Source organism: Euleptes europaea, chromosome 5, assembly GCF_029931775.1.
Source record: "Euleptes europaea isolate rEulEur1 chromosome 5, rEulEur1.hap1, whole genome shotgun sequence".
Lineage (NCBI taxonomy): Eukaryota > Metazoa > Chordata > Lepidosauria > Squamata > Sphaerodactylidae > Euleptes > Euleptes europaea.
This window is the reverse complement of record NC_079316.1, coordinates 71,913,701-71,932,670: the sequence shown is the minus strand read 5'-3', so window position 1 is coordinate 71,932,670 and position 18,970 is coordinate 71,913,701. Positions and strand designations below refer to the sequence as shown.

Sequence of the window (18,970 nt, the reverse complement as noted above, 5' to 3'; positions counted from 1 at the left end):
CGAAATGCATAAAGAGTCACTGGGTTTTAGTCTGACACGGAGAGATTTGTAATCTGTGATGGTGACCTAGAACCCCATAGAGCTGTAAATGAATCTGAGAGCTGTGGGCGAAGCATTCTCGTTGTCCAGTAGTTGCTTAATTGACTCATCCCAGGCTTTGTCATAACTGGCTGGCTTTATCCTTATGTCATCATTAGTAGTGCGGGCTTATTTGCTCGCTTCTGCAAAAGCAATTTACCAGCTTTGATTTAAAAAAAAAATTGGTATCTAAATTGCAGCAGAAATAAAATACACAGTGTGCTAATATTCAACTAAATTGTACTGGTTTAGCCATTGGCCATAACAGCAGCTACAAAAACAATATCCCCCATGCACAAACGTACATCACCCAAATGGTACAATATCAAACCCACAGCCATAAGAAATGCAGTTAATACAAAAAGCCATCAAAGACCTGTTCATCCATGAACATTTGTTTAGTGCAACACAAAAATAGCTGGGTTTCGAACAAATTTTGGGGGTGCGTTAGCAAATAAAAACTATTTAGTGTTTTTTTTTAATTAAACCAGCAATCCTGCCATAATTGGGTGAAACCTCTCAGGTGTCAGGCTGCAGAATAAATGATGGCATAGTTCTTTAATGTCATCTGTACCACACACACAATACTAGTTACTAGGGTGGTTTTTTTTAAAAAAAAATCTTCAGTCTAAAAAATAGTCAGATTGCATTAACTAATAACCTGAGTGATGAAAATGATTTCCCAAGGGTTATTTTCACCCTTCCTAATAATCCTCCTGGCTATACTGGTGTTTGAACATAGGGTGCCAGGGTGCGATCTTGGCTGAGGTTAAAAGTGATAACATTTGCTGAAGCTATTAATATATATTTTTAATTTTCCCGCTGTCACTGATGCTGTCCTGCTTTGAGCAAACCAATGACAGCCTGAATACAAGGTCTTACTGAGGAATTTGGCACCATTCAGCTTCTCCTCAGTCTGTCCTGTTTAATCCCCTGACTCCCAAGAGATCTCTCTTTTTCCTGAGTTCTCCTGTGAGGGAGAGATGTGCAAGAGAGAACGGAGCTGCTTGTACTTGATCCAGTTTAAATTTCAAAACTTTCTGCTTCTAATTATAATTGTGTGTGGGTACGTGCCCTCATCTGCGCTTGCATTAATGCATGCTGAATTCATCGCTCGTTCCTTTCTTCACCAGAGTTTGGAGGACTGTTTATATTTTGTATCCCTCTTGTACTGGTGAAGATTAGAAAGATGGTGCAGAAGTAACCGGAGAGATGTTACATTAGTCTTTATCCAGCCACGTGAACTGCAAGTAGATTATAGAGCTTTCATTTTGTGCACAGTTAGATCTCCACCTGCAAAGTAGAAAGAAAAGGAGAAATACTCTTGTGCACAAATAATATTTTCTTTACTATGTAATCAAATTTGCCAAGAAATCATACTCCTGAGCTATTAAAACTCGACCCTGGTCTTTTCATCCTTATTGCTTTTTCTAACAAAATCAAGGTGGTCTTTAGAAGTCTGCTGTCTGAGGCGATGTAATTGAAAACCATGCCCCGATACTGGAAAGGTTAATTAATGCAGCTTAGATATGAATGAACCAAAGTAATAAGAGGCAGAGAGGGATGACTGCCGGGATGAAATATGAGTGATAACTTTCCTTTGCTCTAATAGAATAGCAACCTTATACAATAGGGCTTTGGGCTTCCACCTGGCATTCAGAGGAGCTATTAAAAAAAAAAAAAAGACACAAAGAAACACTGAACATGATATAATCATTATGTTCTAGCCAGGTCCATCATTGGGAATATGCTGTTGCCTTAGTCAACAATAGCATTAACCTTGGTTCCAGACAAATGTGCATCTTTACTGAGTATGTATCTTCTGTTGTGGTTGCCTTTTGTAAGCAGCTGGATTTATTAAAGAAATATAATAACCAAGCCACAGAATGAAACGGGCCTGTTGCTTCTGAAAATAAAACTGCCTTTTATTCCTGCCCTTAATAATATGCTGCTCCCAAGTCAGCGTAATTTAATAAAATGCTCTTTCTTTCCCCCACCCCTTTTCACATTTTCATGCATTTCTGAAGCCATAAAAAACAGGGAAATTAACTTGCACGGTGTGCTTAGACACATATTATAGATCTGCCTCACATTAATAAAGACATGTCTATATTGAAAGCCTAAAGGTAAATGATAATATAATTAGTTCTTCTGTTTAATTTTACGCCATGCCCCACATCATAGTTTTCCAGTAAACATAAGCTTCCTCCCCATGGCTCTGCTGAAAATGCAGAGGCATTCACAGTGTGACAGCCAGAACACTCATACAGTGGTTTTCTCCACCTCAACCTCCCCTCTTCCAGAGGGCTTTGGGTTTGTTTGTTTTTAATCAGGAATTATTAGCTCAGTAACATTATAATTATTTGTTGCCATGAAGGAGCTAGAAAAGATTCTGAAGTGTAAGGATGTGTCACTGGCCACCAAAATTAAGTTAATTCATGCCATCGTATTCCCTGTTACTATGTATGGGTGTGAAAGCTGGACAATGAAGAAAGCTGACAGGAAGAAAGTAGACTCCTTTGAAATGTGGTGTTGGAGGAGAGTGTTACGGATACCGTGGACTGCCAAAGAAACAAAAACAAATCAGTGGGTTCTAGATCAAATCAAGCCAGAACTGACCTTAGAAGCTAAAATGACTAAACTGAGGCTATCGTATTTTGGTCACATGAGAAGGCAAGAGTCACTAGAAAAGACAGTCATGTTAGGAAAAGTTGAGGGCAGCAGGAAAAGAGGAAGACCCAACATAAGATGGATTGACTCAGTAAAGGAAGCCACAGCCCTCAATTTGCAAGACCTGAGCAAGGCTGTCAAAGATAGGACATTTTGGAGGACGTTGATTCATAGGGTCACCATGAGTTGGAAGCGACTTGACGGCACTTAACACACACATGAGCTACTAGTTACTAGCTTTAATTTTAAAGGCCTCTAACATTTTTCCTTGCAGTTATAAGGGGAGATATGCAGCCTGCATATTTCCTCTTATAACTCTGCATAGAAAGGAGCTAAAAAAACTGACTTTAAAAATGGAAGCTGGGATGAGCAGAAATCTAGAAATTCTTGATTTTTTTAAAGCCCTGCAGCTGGGGCGGTATGGTGGCTACAGGACCTGAGGCAAGGAAAATGCTGATGTGGATGGGACCTGCAAATCTGGATACCTTCCCATCCACACAATATCCAAAGGCGTTTTAGCTGTAGTCTTTAAAAAAAAAATTGCACTAAACCAGGTTTGGGAAAGATCTCTGGGGGAAATCAGAAGTAATATGAACAGAGGACATCATATGGAGACTTCCCAAAGCACCACGGCTGTAAGGCTGTAAGACAAAGCAAAACTTTATGTCGAAATAGCCCTAATGACAAGGAGTTCATTTGTCAATAAGAAATATTTTAATTTCTTGTTTGAAACTTACTGAATGAGGGGCACTAGAGATATTATTGGGGTGAACTAATTTTAATCCGGCACTAAGAACTGAGAAGATTCCCCTTGTTTCATACAGGGAGAAAGACATTTTTAGTGGCATTCAGTCCTTAAATTCAGGGAAGCCTTTAACACAAAGAACTTCTTGTAACAACAATAAACTAATATGCAGAATGCAAAGGTACTGAACTTCCCCACTCTTCTCTGTTTAATTAGGATCACTGCTACTACCATGGTCACGTGCAAGGTTATGCTGAGTCTGCAGTCAGTTTGAGTACATGTTCTGGACTCAGGTAAGTGGGACAATGAGAGGTAATGATGGTAACAATTCTGTCTGCTAAGGCATAAGTATGGCTCAATTTTGCTCTGCTCTGGTCATGATGCTCTTGCTTTATCAGCTGTTAGAAGGCAATAATGCTGAGGTAGCTACTCCTACCTAGGTAGCTTCCCCCCCCCCCCCAAAAAATAAGAAAAGCCTCCTTTAAGTCAAAAACCTATAACGGTTTCACTTGGACAACTCAAGATGCTCAGGTTCTCAAGGCTTCTCTTTGCCTTGCTTTGTTTTATCTGACCTGTGATTGGCCTGAGGAGCCCATTTGGACAAGTGACCTAGGGTTGCCAACCTCCAGGTAGCATGCTGCTGTACTGTCTGATTATGTTCGTTCCAATAACCTCCAGGTACTAGCTGGAGATCTCCCGCTATTGCAAATGATCTCCAGCTGATAGAGATCAGTTCACCTGGAGAAAATGGCCGCCTTGGCAAAAGGACTCTATGGCATTGAAGTCCCTCCCCAAGCCCTGCCCTCCTCAGGCTCCACCCCAAAAACCTCCCATTGATGGCGAAGAGGGACCTGGCAACCCTATATTGGGGACATAAAACATGAATACTAATATCTGTATTTGGGGGAAAAAACAATAAAAAATGACCCCAGAAAGAGAGGAGAAAAAAATGAAATCAATGACTGAAAAGGTATGCCTGCCTACCAAAATGTATCACAGAATTGCTGTTCCATAGCAGCTGTATCTTGTTAACTTCCTGTTTTGATCTTTTTGTGAACTCAGTGGCTTTTTGGGTACTGTATTTTAAAAGCCAGTCTTGGAGCAGAAGCAAAGACCAGCATTAGGCAGCATACAGCTCCTGATAATTGAGGGAGGCGGTATAATGTGACTGGGGAAATGCAAATATTTCCACAGCGAACTATGTGACTCTACACATTAAGCTGTTTGTTAACAAAGTAAACTTGGTTGTTTAAGAAACTGAGCTGATTTAGGTGAGCTTAGTAATATTTCTGTCATTTGTGAAAAGCAAAACAATGCAAGATAGGCCATCTAGATGTGTGCGTATCAATAAACCTGAACCAAAAATCCGAAATTAGCCATTTCGGTAAATTTCCAGTTCAGGTATATGCAAACCTAGGGAAAAAGCTGAAGCTGAATAGGCAATTCCGGGAAAAGCTGAATATTATTTGGCTTTTTTCGGGTCCTGTGAGGGGTCATTTTTTTGAGGTAGAGCCCCCAAATTCACAGCATAGCTTGAAGGGACTGTCCTTGCACAAACTCCAATGTTTGGTGAAGATTGGGTCAGGGGGTCTGATTTGATGGGGTTCGGAAGGGGTCGCCCCCCCTCCATAGGCAAGCATTGTGAAGTTTGCAATGGTTGTCTATGGAGGGGGGCAGCCCCTTCCAGACCCCATAAAATCGAACCCCCTGACCCACACTTGTAATGGTCACTTCCTTCCTTCCTTAAGAACTCCATTTCCCATAATTAACAGCAACCTTGCCATCAACCATGAGGGAGGGAGGAAGCAGACTGGTGGCCATTACCGACAAGTCTAAAAAGGTTAGTAAATTTAAAATTGGGAGGGGGCATTTTTGGAGGTAGAGTCCCCAAATTCATAGCATAGCTTGAAGGGACTCTCCTTGCATGACCCCTGAAGTTTGGTTAAGGTTGGGTTAGGGGGTCCGATTTTATGGGGTTTGGAAGGGGCTGCCCCCCCCATAGACAACCATTGCAAACTTCACAATGTGTGCCATGGACATGAATTTATTATGTTATATTATAGACAGGTGTTAGGGTTGCCAGGTCCCTCTTCACCACCAGCAGGAGGTTTTTGGGGCAGAGCCTGAGGAGGGCAGAGTTTGGGGAGGGGAGGGACTTCAATGTCATAGAGTCCAATGGCCAATGCAGCCATTTTCTCCAGGAGAACTGATCTCTATCGGCTGGAGATCAGTTGTAATAGCAGGAGATCTCCAGCTAGTACCTGGAGGTTGGCAACTCTAACAGATATAGAGGCTGCAGTGCACTCACAAAGTCACTTCAAATAATACTGTGGCATGGACAGAGAAAAAGAGGAAGCAAGGGAGGGAGGGAGGAAGTTTTGGAGAGGCTTGCTGTAGTGCAGAGAGAACAGAAAGAACATTCTGAGGTGGAGAGAGAAAACAGAGGAGTAACGGATAGGGTTGCCTGGTCCCCCCGGCAACTGGCAGGAGCTTTCTGGGGTTGGGACAATGTGGCCCAGAAGGGATGCTGATCTCTAGCAATCTCCTCCAAAAACTCTATGGTTTCCATAGAGTTTTGGGGGCAGTGCGCTAGGGCATCTGAATCATTTCCAGGTAACCCCGTGAGTAGGGTTGCCACCTCCAGGTAGGTAAATACCTGAAGATTTGGGGGGTGGAGCCTGAGGAGGGCAGGATTTGAAAAGGGCAGGGACTTCAATGGAGTTTAATGCCATAGAGTGCACCTTCCAAAGCTGCCATTTTCTCCAGGTGAACTGATCTCTGTCACCTGAGGATCAGTTGTAATTGTGGGAGATCTCCAGCCACCATCTGGAGAATGGAAACCCTACCCTTAATTGATGGGGATGCTCTAGCCATTGAAGTTTTGGGGGGAGTGCTAAAGTGTCCACATTATAAGAATATAAGAAAGGCCTTGCTAGATCAGACCAAGGCCCATCAAGTCCAGCAGTCTGTTCACACAGTGGCCAACCAGGCCAAACATCTGGTTTACTCAGAAGTGATGATTGCTCCCCCCTTCAGCTGGCCTTCTTCCACCCACTGACCAGCTGAGGGTCAGTGGACAGCCCGGTTGATTGCCGGGCATTTGCCCGGCAATACCGGGCAATTGGCAAGCCTAGTAATGGGGCTAAATAAGACATGATATAGAAAATTTGTAATTAGGATCTCCCTTTTATATTTAATTAGCTAATTATCCAAGTGGCTTCTGTAGAGACTGAGAAAGTGACAGTGAGTGAAGGAGTGAAGGACTCTTTCCTTCCATGACATTTCCTCAATGAAAACCAACCTCTCCTATGCCCACAAAGCTTCACTTAGCTCAATTTGTGGGGAAAAGATAGATATGGTTCATTCCCTAGCTCCACTTCTCTGATCTTCAAAGCAGCCATGTGAGTTTGCTGATTAGCTTGTTTTTTAAAGAAATAAGCTGCTAATTTCCCATTATAAGCTTCAGAAAAAGAGTGGACAACTGAAAGATAGGTTGTAGGGGGGCTGACCTATAGTGGTAGAAAGGGGAAAAAATGCTGTGAGGTTCAGAGAGAAAAATAAAAAGCTTAACAGTAAAGTTCAAAGAGATGCGTGGTAGTGCAGTTAGAGATGAGAAAGCACACTTTGGGGTGCAGGCAGAAAAAGAGTTAATAGGAATGGATTATAGAAAATATGTTTTTAAATGTTAAATACAGCAATGCAACCCTCAAGGTAATATTAAAATATAAAAATTGCCTTCAGAGTGTTTCACCTGCATTTGATTCACAAGTCTATGTATATGGAAGGTTATGATTAAATTTTCAACTCGGAGATTGTCTACCGCAAGAACCAGGCCATCTCTGTGCCATAGCCAGTCCTGAAACCATATTGAAAAGGGTAACAGGTAGCTATACAGAGAACCCTAGAATTGCGGTTTCACCACATGCTCAACAACTTTCTCTACCAAGGGAAAATTTGCCATATATATGTGGCACATCAGTGACAGTAGTGTGTTATGTGGCACTCCATAGATCCCGAAGTGCTGATTCTACATCTCTGATAGAAACTCTTTGTGTCTGTTCAAACAGGACTGAAGTCACTAATTTCTTTTTCCATGAAATCACCTTTATAAGTGGTGTATCCCATGCAGTCTTATGGAGCGGTTTCACAGGTTTTTGAGGGAAGGGTAAGGTTTCGGCCTCAGTGTGTGTGTGTGTGTGTGTGTGTGTGTGTGTGTGTGTGTGTGTGTGTGTGTGTGTAACCTCCAGTCACCGGCACAGCCCTTCCTCTTAGGAATGGGCTGTTAATGTTTAATAGTTGGTATTATAGAATGATTTACCTCCGCTCCAGTGCGGAAGGTGGAGAGGATCTTGTTATAGATATAGAGTACTGACTATATATGAGGAGTGTATGTTTTATGTTTGTATGTATGTGTTATATTGTTATAAACAAATAAAAAATTAATTAAAAAAAGGAATGAAGTCACTAAAGAGCTATTCCTTTAATCTCCATCTAATCTAACAGAATAAAGTGGCTCACTGTGTTGAAAGCTACAGATAAATAAAAAAAGGACAAAGAGAGAGGGAGGCAGCCCATTCCTAACCTCCAAGGATGAAAGTCCTTAGGAGGCCAAAAACAGGCGGCGACTGTGTTGGGGGCCCCTGTGCCAGCACCCAGGCTACTTACGCCGCGCAGAGTGGCCCCAATGCCAGCCTCACGGCAGCGCGGCCTAGGGACACCGGCTGGGCCTTCTGCCAGCATCCCACCATTGCAAAGGCCTGCGCCAGTGTACTGGGGACGTTCCCGGGGCGTACCGGGGGGGGGGGCACAGAGCTGCCAGTAGGCAGCTTCCTGTCCCCTTTCGGCCCGGCCCGCCGGCGGGGAGAACAGTATTGCTGAGACTGCTTTTTTGCAGGCGCAGCCTTGTTGTCCTCAATGGGGCAAAATGCCCCATTTAAAACTTTAAAAGCCAGCAAAAGGCTTTTTAAAGCCTTGCGGCAGCCCGGAAACAAGTTTGGAGGTGCCACAGTGGCACCTCAACCACGTGCCCACAGCTGCCGAAAGGTAAGGAATAGGCTGTTCTTGAACTATAAACAGAGCATGTCCCACCACAGCAACTAAAGCTGCCTCCCTAACAAAACCAGGCCTGAAGGCAGCTTTCTAGCTTTGGAGATATCCAGAAAAGAAATTCGTGCTCCACACAAATTAACCCTTTGGAAAATGCTCACTAAAAAGGAAATTTTTATTTTTGGGCCCTCAGTTTGCTTCAGACTTTTTTTTTTTAACACGCCTAAATAGGCTAAGTTGAGCTAATATGAAAACATTTCTACAAACATTTTCTCTGCTGACTTATTAGAAAAAGCCTCCCATATATGATTGTTGTTAAGCCCTTCTCTGTGCTCTGGTTTTTTTTTTTTTTCATCATCTGTGCAGGAAAGCTGTACATAAAGCTCTTACTGATAACACAATTACAGCACCTTGACTTCCAAGTGCAGAACATATAATCGTATTAGTATTATCACTCTCATTGTCACTCCAGCCTTAGCTTCTGGACAGCGGATACCCAGCATAAGCAGTTATGCTGGATAAATATGACTTGCCATGTCAAAGGATTAACCTGCCTAACTGGGACTCTCTGAAAGTGGGTGATACATACATTCTCTAGCAGATCTTCATTCTGTCAGTGGTGCTATTGTGTATTTGCTGGGATAAAATACATTAATTTTAACAGGCCATGTTTAAAATAAGAACACCACTGTGTTGTTATTTTCCATACAAGGTTCTTAGCTATCACCTAGAATATTCTATCCTTTGGAAGCTGTGTAGAGGAAAAGTACGTACTGCTCCTTATAAAAGCTAAAGAGAATATTTGTAAAGCAAAACTGTGCTAGGGAACTGGTAAACAGGGCTATAAAGGAAACACTGAATCTCACCTGGGATTTTACACATACATCAGTGGAAGAGTTGGTTTTTATATGCTGACTTTCTCTACCATTTAAGGCAGAATCAAACTGGCTTACATCACTTTCCCTTCTCCCCCCCCCCCCACAACAGACACCCTGTGAGGTAGGTGGGGCTGAGAGAGCTCAAAGAGCTGTGACTAGCCCAAGGTCATCCAGCTGGCTTTATGTGTAGGAGTGGGGAAACCAACCTGGTTCACCAGATTAGCCTCCTCATGTGGAGGAGTGGGGAATCAAACCCGGTTCTCCAGATCAGAGTCTACTGCTCCAAACCACCGCTCTTAACCACTATACCACCCTGGAAACAGTGTAACATGTGGTTAATCCCTTAGATGGCTGCTAGGAATTGAGCCCACTGTAACAGTAAGAACAGGTGGATGCCCAGGGAAATGCCTGTAAATTTTAACTTGAAGAAATGTTTAAAAGTACATCAGAAAGAGGGTTTTAGTTAGGAAGAGAGTAAACTCTGAGGTTTTTTGTGCACTCTTGTTGGTGGCAGCAGTTAAATGTTTTTCTTTCTCTCTAAGGTAGTGGAATAGGGCTGGATATGTAAACCCTTCCTTGGGCCTAGTAATGTCTTCCTTGAGGTTTAGTAATTCTACAAATCAGTAAAATGGGAAAGCTTATGGGGCCACAACATTCATCACTAACATGCAGCTCCAACACATTCTGAAAATCACAAAGTATGGTCTTCCTTAATCCTGCACAAAGCGAGGGAATGGAAGGAGGGTAAAGAATTCAGAACTTAGATCAGAAAATGTCCTGTCCTCCTAGAGGGAGGGAGGAGAGGAATCTATGCACATGCCTAGTTTAGGACGGCAAACTTAGGGGGACCATGAAAGCTTTTCTCGGGGCTCCTTAAACTGAGCCAGAATTCTCTCCCCTGAATTTTGTGGAGATCGTGTTGAACTGAAATTTGAAGAATTGTTTGGAATCCAGGCCTCAGTTAATTCTGGATTTTAAAATTTCAATATCCTTTCTCTTCATTGTCTCAGAGCACAGATGTGTTAATGTCCTAATGGTGAAGGCATCCATTACTGGGGCATGAAGTATTTCACTAGCCATCATGCCAGCATCCATCTCTTCCATAGCAACTATGCTGTGAGCATGGACACTGCACCAAGACCTCAGTAAGCCTGCCTAAGATGACACATTTGTGGCTAATGTATTAGGAGGAATCTGTGGCTAAAAGCTTAGACTATAAACCTCAGGTCTAAATACTATTAGGCACTGGGTTATAGAGGAGGTCTCAATTGAGACTAGAGACAAAGAAATCCCTATTGGCCTCCTCCAAGAAAGAGGAATGCAGACTTCACAAAGAAATGTCCACCTTCCCTCATCCTTTTAGGTTTTTATAGGATCCTAAAGGAGAGCCAGCATGGTGGAGTAGTTAAGAGCGGTGGTTAGGACCGATGGACTCTAATCTGGAGAACTGGGTTTGATTCCCCACTCCTTCACGTGAAGCCAGCTGAGTGACCTTGGGCTAGTCACTGCTCTCTTTGAACTCTCAGCTCCACCTGCCTCACAAAGTGTCTGTTGTGGGGAGGGGAAGGGAAGGTGACTGTAAGCCAGTTTGATTCTTCCTTAAGTGGTAGAGAAAGTCAGCATATAAAAACAAACCCTTCTTCCTCCTCCTCCTCCTCCTCCTCCCTATGAGGTCCCTAAAACAGCTAGGAGCTCATTTTATCATTTCTATTCCATACTGGGGAAAGGGAATAGTTTATATATGCAGTAGTCAATATATGCAGATTCCTTAGAATGTACATCAAAATGTCTTATAAAAAATGTGTAACCTTTTTTCATGTAATCCTGGCTCACAGTGACTGTTGGTAATAGATCCACAAGCAGTAGATGAATCAGGGAATGCCTTTGTCTGCTTTATAAGTCTGAGGAACTTGCCCACTCCAGGATGCCAACATATTTAGCAATATTCGCCATTAATACAACTATGGAAGATATTTACAGCCATTGGAGGAGCTACAGGATAATCAGCAATACCAGCAAAGAGGCTGCTTGAACAGTAATAGGTCAGAATAGATTGTGTGATAATCTGATCCTCAAAGTAGCAGCTAGCTTTTTGTTGCCGAAAGTTTCTAGGCACAGACTGCTGCCATACAGATTTGCTCTGGTCTCAGGACCTTGCTCTGCCTTGGCAGGAGCTAAGTCTGAAACCTAGGAAATTGGCTGAAAATCCAGGTAATGTTGGTAATAATTTCAGAGGGTTAACTGAGCTTGTCTGTTGCAGCGAAAACAAGCAGGAATCTTGTGGCACTTTAAAGACTAACAAAATTCTAGCATAAGCTCTTGTGTACTAGAGCCTGCTGCTTCCGATGCAGTGGGTGGGGCTTCACTGTGAAGGTATTTTGTGTAGAAGACATTAAAAAAACGAACAAGCAAGGCAGGGGGGCTGTACAATACAGAAAGCACGGGGGGGTGGGGGAGTTGTTAAATTCAAGTCCAACAGGGAGAAATACAAATATTAATAATTTGTTATGCTAAGATAGTTAATATTTATAATGGGTGGATAGTTTTAGGTTTTGCAAGACTGTTAAAACCAAAAGTATGATAAAAATCCCAAGTTCCTGTTCAAGCCTGTGGGAGAAGGATTTGTAAATACTCTTAACGAGTACCAAGTCAGCAGTTTCATGGTGATTTTGCCCTGAGCTTCATGTATTTTATGGTCCTTTGACCCTGCTGTGTTGTTTTTTTTAAAAAAAACTTCCTACATAAAATGCCTGCACAGAGAGAATCCACTCATTGCAGCTGAAGAAGTAGGCTTTCGTCCACAAAAACTTATGCTGGTATAACATTTTGTTAGTCTTCGTTGTGTAGTATGTATCACAAGCACAAAGCAGTTTGAGAGCAGGAATTAAAGTAAGACTTATCCAGTCTGAAACTGTTGGCAACATGACTGCAATTATATAAGCTGGAGTGTGGCCACTTTATAGAAGGAGTCAGAATTAATACTGTTCATTTCTAAAGGATCCCGTTAAGCTTTACTACAGTTTGTAGAGAGAGCTAAGTCTTATCCCTGTCTTGCAGGAGAGACAGGTAAGCAATAGAGAGGTGATGTGCAAGGGAGGGTTCTTAGAAGAAATGCTGTATAGTAATAGACTTACTAGAATAATGGCATCCAAATCTGTCGTTTTAAGCTCAGGTAAGTGCAGAGTCCCTGACCTGGATGGCCCAGGCTAGCCTGATCTCGTCAGATCTCAGAAGCTCATCAGGGTCGGCCCTGGTTTGTATTTCGATGGGAGACCACCGAGGAACACCAAAGTCGTGACACTGAGGCAGGCGATGGCAAACCACCTCCGAATTTCTCTTGCCTCGAAAACCCAACTGGTTTTCGCCATAAGTCAGCTGTGACTTGACGACACACACAAAAAGCGCAGAGTCCGATTCAAGTATTCTCGCACACACCCATGAATAGAACACCACCTCTTATCATTGCAATTTATGGGTCAGCTAAGAAAGCAGGGCTCTTTCTAGAGCTCTGATTATTCAAAAAGCAGTTAGGCTCTGTTTACTTCTAACTCTGGCGGCAGCATATGTAAGCTTCCCAGCAAAGACTGTGTACCAGGCTTGTTTCCCACAGCTAAAATAGAGCCTCTGCATCATACAAGTGGGGAGCAACAGCCATTTTTTCCTGTTATGACAAACTAAACAGTCTTTTTGTTCATCTATATAGAGTTTATAGGAGCCTCGTGGCGCAGAGTGGTAAGCTGCAGTACTGCTGTCAAAAGCTCTGCTCACGACCTAAGTTCGATCCCAACGGAAGTCGGTTTCAGGTAGCCGGCTCAAGGTTGACTCAGCCTTCCATCCTTCCGAGGTCGGTGAAATTAGTACCCAGCTTGCTGGGGGTAAAGGGGAGATGACTGGGGAAGGCACTGGCAAACCACCCCGCAAACAAACGTCACCCCATGAGTCAGGAATGACCCGGTGCTTGCACAGGGGACCTTTACCTTTTTTTTAATATAGAGTTTGCATTACACAAATTCAGTGATGACATACAAACTGCTCCCAAACCAAGAGGCCAGGTGAATACTTCCCCTTGTCTCTGCCAGTTTCAGTGGTGACATTGGTAGTCAGTTGGTTTTTCCTCCACAAGCGCAGTCTTTGTCTACTGTTTATTTGCCAGTGACTGATACTCAGCTGCCTTGTCACTGTTTTGGAAGCTAGTTGCTAGTAGTAGTTCTCTATTCCCTCTGTACAGATTTGTGAGGGAAATATTATAGGTCTTTTTCATTTGAGGATCTCCTAGGGCAGTAATGATGCCCTTAGGCACGATGGTGCAGCTGATATGTTTCCTGATGCCCACTTTTCTTCTTTTCCAAATCAAAGAGCCAATCCCTGCTGTCTGCTACCACATTTATTGACTCTATAAGATGTGCGTTGACTTTTGAGCTATAAGCATAGGTAGGTTTAAGTAATAAGAAAATAGTAAGAGTATCGTTTAGTTGACCAGAGACACTAACCATGTATCAGCTATGAAGGATTGTAAAATAGCAAGACAACATGTCATAACCCAATCCAGTATACAGCCATTTATAACACTTAATTGGGTGTAGTTAGGATAATACACATGGAGCAAAAAGATGTAAATACTTGTTAAGGTTTTTGAAGATTTTCCCTCCAATGTATGACATTCATTCTGAACAGCTCTCTCCTTTTCTGTAAGGCACAGGATGTTTTTTCCTAGGTTACTAATCACAGTGAGGTATAATTTACTGCATTAATGTGACATCTGCAGCTGATAAATATGATAGTAATAGGCGGTTGGGTTGAGTGGTGATTCAGTCGCATGTTGAAGCAGCTCCAACGAGCTTTGTTTTAATTCCTAACATTTTAGTTAACTGTGTCTGTTTTTTTCCAAATTTCTGTTCGTCTCATTAGTTCTTAATCTTCTTGCTTGTTGTTATTTAGTTTCTACTTCGAAAGTGCTGATTTTGAGCAGCGTAATAGCCACGTCCCTTTCACCCTCAGAACGTTGAGCCTAGCCTCACTATCTAGGTTAGCAGGCTGGAGGAGGGTTTTTTTTGCTTCTTTCAGTTTTTTTCTTTTACTAATTTCATTTTACAAGAAGTTATTATTTTTATTTTATTCTTCTGTGTTTGATTTATATATCCTTGGGGGCAGTTAATATTTCATTTCTGAGACCTCAAGTCTCTGTCGTGGGGCTTTTTCTTCCTTTAACTAAACTATAATTATTATGTTTGTTTCAATTTGAAGCAACAGGCATTATCCTTTTTTTATGAGTATAGAATAGCAGGATTCTAAGGAGGCCAAAGATGGATCGCTAAATGCTCTTTACTTCCCTGTGTGGTGAGAACACATCATGCACCTCCACTTGTGCTGCTGCTGAGCTCCAAGATGGCTGGTTTTGAAGCCATCTTAGAATACCCTTCAAGGTGGCATCATCGTAAGTGGGAGGGTGCCTCCTCCCATGTGCCACCATCAGCTCCACTTTGGGTGACAGACAATTCATGCACCTAATTAGAGCCAACTGCAGTAGCACCAGTGCAGAGGGACCATGTGTTTCCTCTCTGCTTGTGCTGAGCCAGCTTCAACTGGCTGTAGAGATTCTCCATTGGAGTTTCAGTTCAGTGGCACCAGTGTGGAGGAAGTATGTACCTCTTCCCGTGCTGCTCCAAGGTAGACCACAGATGAACTTTTCAGCGTCCCTGAGACCCAGTCTAGGTGGCCACAACAGGCTCCAAGCCATGGCAGTTTCCTCCTTCCAGATAGCAGTCTCTGCTGATAAGACACCCATGAGACAACTTGGGTAGTGAACCAGCTCTGTGTACCCAAGAGAATGTTTTCATCGACTTTTAGAATACCCTCGCCCACATTTTTGTCTCAAATTGAGATCACTGTGTTATAACTAATTACTTTGCCTGATTTTTGTGCATGATTCCATCAGCTCTTAGACAAGTTCAGTGATGTCATATTTTATTCTGTATGACAACATACCTCCACTTGAATTGCAAGAAGCCCAACCCAAGTGTGAGAACCAAACTGGTACATTGAAAATGTGGGATGTTGCCATGCAGAGTTTAGGGTATGTTGAAGCAGCCATGTCACTGGTTGACTGTATGCCCAACTCACAACTCAGTGCAAGTTTGCTGCATACATGCCTAAGCTGGGTTAAACCACTGGCACAGGAAACAGAGATTTAAGGCATGTTCTGGGTACACAGAGTAGTTCAAGTGTAACACCAAACTGCGGTTTGGCACTACAAAAATAGGGTTGCCAGCTCTGGGTTGGGAAATATCTGGAGATTTTTGGGGCGCAGCCTGAGGAGGGCGTGGTTTGGGGGAGGGACTCCAATGCCACAGAATCCAGTTGCCAAAGTGGCCATTTTTTCCAGGTGATCTGATCAGCTGCAGATCAGTTGTAATAGCGGGAGATCTCCAGCTACTACCTGGAGGTTGGAGCAACCCAAAACAGCACTATAACAATATAAAGCAAATGAGTGAATTTTATAAAGTGCAAAGTGAATAAATATATACAGCATATACAAACAGGAGTACAAACAGATACAAAATTGCATAAGACAATCCAAAAAATATGACTTGTCCCAAGGATATCACGGATCCTAATACAACAGGTAAGTCAAAGTATATAACCAATTAGGATATCATTTGATGTATTCACTTTGCACTTTATAAAATTCACTCATTTGCTTTATATTGTTATAGTGCTGTTTTGGGTTGCTCCAATTATCCTTACAGCACTGAGCCTTTATTTCTTGTGGACTACCTGGAGGTTGGCAACCCTATACAAAAATGAACATAGAGCTTGGGGTTCACTCACAAAATCTGCATCATGTGAAGTGAGGAAAAACGGATTATATACTTATTACTTTTCAGCAAATCATACCACTGGAACCAGACGAAACTGGCATTTCTCACCCATTCCCCATTCTTCGGGGTGTCATATCCTCCAAGAGCCTCATTTCATGGAGATCAGTAGGCTGCAATGGGAGGGGTGAAAGGAAGAATGTTCTATTTTGCTGATGGAAAAATTAGTTGGGATCCAAACCATAGCCAGTCATTTAATCATAAATGGCAAACTGTATGACAATCCAGACACGATTCATGTGTCTCCCCTACTTTTTCATGATGAGCCAGAGAAAATAAAAACCTTAATTTATCTGGCTTGCTGGGGAAACTGTGAGATGGCAGCTGGTAAATGGCCCATGTAGATGCTCTGCTCAAAACCAATATGGAGAGCCAGTGTAGATAAGCTCTGATCTCAAAAATCAAAATAGCATAAGTTACGCTCTGCAAGGGGTAGGGTTGCCAGGTCCCTCTTTAACTCTGGTGGGAGGTTTTTGGGGTGGAGCTGTAGGAGGGAGGGGTTTGGTGAGGGGAGGGACTTCAATGCCATAGAATCCAATTGTCAAAGTGGCCATTTTATCCAGATGAACAGCTCTCTATTGGCTGGAGACCAGTTGTAATAGCAGGAGATCTCCAGCCACCACCTGGAGGTTGGCAGCTCTAGCAAGGGGGAAAGCAAGTAAGGCTGAAGCCTGTTCCTAGCTTATTCCTGTATAGCTTAACCATGGTGTGTTGATTTGTTATTACAGCCTGATCTACTAGGCAGATCCTCGGTCTTCATTTTTAATACACCAATTTGGCCTAATTTAGGTTGCTCTAGTAAGTTAGCATTAATTTCTAGCTCTTTATTTTTATTGATACTTATTCAGATAATAAACGTAAATACACTCAGATTTCATTCATTTTCACATTAGGAACTGTCAACAGAACATTTTTGTTAATTTTGCAAGGCCATTTCCAATACTCTGAGCAGTGGCAATGCATCTCTATAAAATCAAATATAGTTTAGCTGGGCATACAACTTCAGAGTATAAGGGAAGAGAAACTGAATCTCCAGAGTGGTGAATAGTATGTGACGATTACAAACATACAGACTTTACATCTTGTGCCCCATGGCACGGTTTGGTATTCTGAACATATGTTCTTTTTTTCATATTTGTTTAAAATCTGTTACTTGATTAGGAAGTTGATGCGATAAAATACACCTCAGCATTGCAAAGGTATGCATAATTTATATTTTTTATACCACAGGGGATATATTTTATTTGAAGATAAAGCCTATATATTGGAGCCATTGGAAGGTGCTACAAATGAACACATAATTTACACAACAGAGAACCTAAAACTAGCCCTGGGTTCTTGTGGTCATCATCTCAACATCTCAGGTATCACGCAGGGAGATTCTGCACAGTCTACTCAGATGTTTATTAGCAGGGTAAGTGGAAATCACAGTTTTGTACTTCAAATGTATCAAATGTGACCTCAAATATAAAAATGTGGTCCTGATCATATTATAATGTTTTATTGCATGGTTTTAAAATGACAGGGGTTTTTTGGTAGGGTAACTGTGTTTATCCATCCTACAGTTATTGTAACAAGGGGTTTGCATTCATAGATCTCATGTACCATATTGTAGATTTCAAAATTTCAAATGTTTCAGCCAATTTGTTCTGAATTTAGTAGAACCTCTGAGAAGCATTATTATCATCCAAGGGTATAAATGCATCCCTATCATCTCCCAGGCTCTCGAGCATCTTCTGCTATTGTCTCCGTGCCCCCCCCCACATATCTGCTCACTGCCTCCTTTTAAATGTGTGGTTCACCAGTGCATGGGGTTGCCAGCTCCAGGTAGGGAAATACCTGGAGATTTGGGGGCTGGAGCCTGAGGAGAGCAGGATTTGGGGAAGAGAGGTAATTCAGTGGGGCGTAATGTCATAGAGTCCATCTTCCAAAGTGGCCATTTTGTCCTGGTGAACTAATCTCTGTCGCCTGGAGATCAGTTGTAATCCCAGGAAATCTTCAGCCACCACCTGAAGGTTGGCAGCCCTACCTGTCAGGCTGCTCGAAGTTTCCTCATGCTGCTCAGGACTCAAGGGCCTCCTCTAACAGCCTCATATATGCTAAATAGGGTTGCCATGCTATACCCCTGCTGGTAGTGAGGGGTTTCCCGCTTTGGTGCCCGCCCCCCAGTGCCATTCAGCCAGCCAGTGGGGGAACTTACTGGCAGTAGACATAGGCTGAGGTCTCTGGTGTCTGCAACGCAGTGACGTCATTTCTGCCATAGAGTTTTGCCCAAATACCAGAGCATCCTCGCAGTCATTGGCGTAATGACATCACTTCCAGTTCATGCTGGAAATGACATTGCTGCATTGCAGATGCCAGAGGGCCTAAGTTTACTGCCAGTAAGTTCCCTGCCCCCACACCCCCCACCAATTGCCAGGAGGTACCTGGCAACCCCAATGCTAAGCCTATATGAATATAAATAGAGTGATCTATTTATATTCATTGTGATTATATGACTACAGCTGATAAAAAATACTGTTGTTAACTTTAAAAAAAAAAACCTGCAGATGACACACAAAATCCTGGTCTAATTGAAAATAGGATTTTTCCTAAAGGCCTTTAAATTTCATTATAGTATTCATGTCATGTTGTTGATTTGTTGTAGCATTTATGTTGCAGATTTTTAAGGAAAGACT

The 18,970-nt window shown here is 42.5% G+C and overlaps 1 protein-coding gene across 1 annotated transcript in view; it reads left to right on the top strand.

The window, feature by feature from the left end:
* ADAM12 (ADAM metallopeptidase domain 12) overlaps positions 1-18,970 on the top strand; it is a 278,563-nt gene that overhangs the window by 145,796 nt on the left and 113,797 nt on the right. The window contains exons 6-7 of the mRNA XM_056850479.1: positions 3,710-3,786; positions 17,523-17,706. Coding sequence (XP_056706457.1) covers positions 3,710-3,786; positions 17,523-17,706 — 261 coding nt within the window. The remainder of the gene's footprint in view (positions 1-3,709; positions 3,787-17,522; positions 17,707-18,970) is intronic.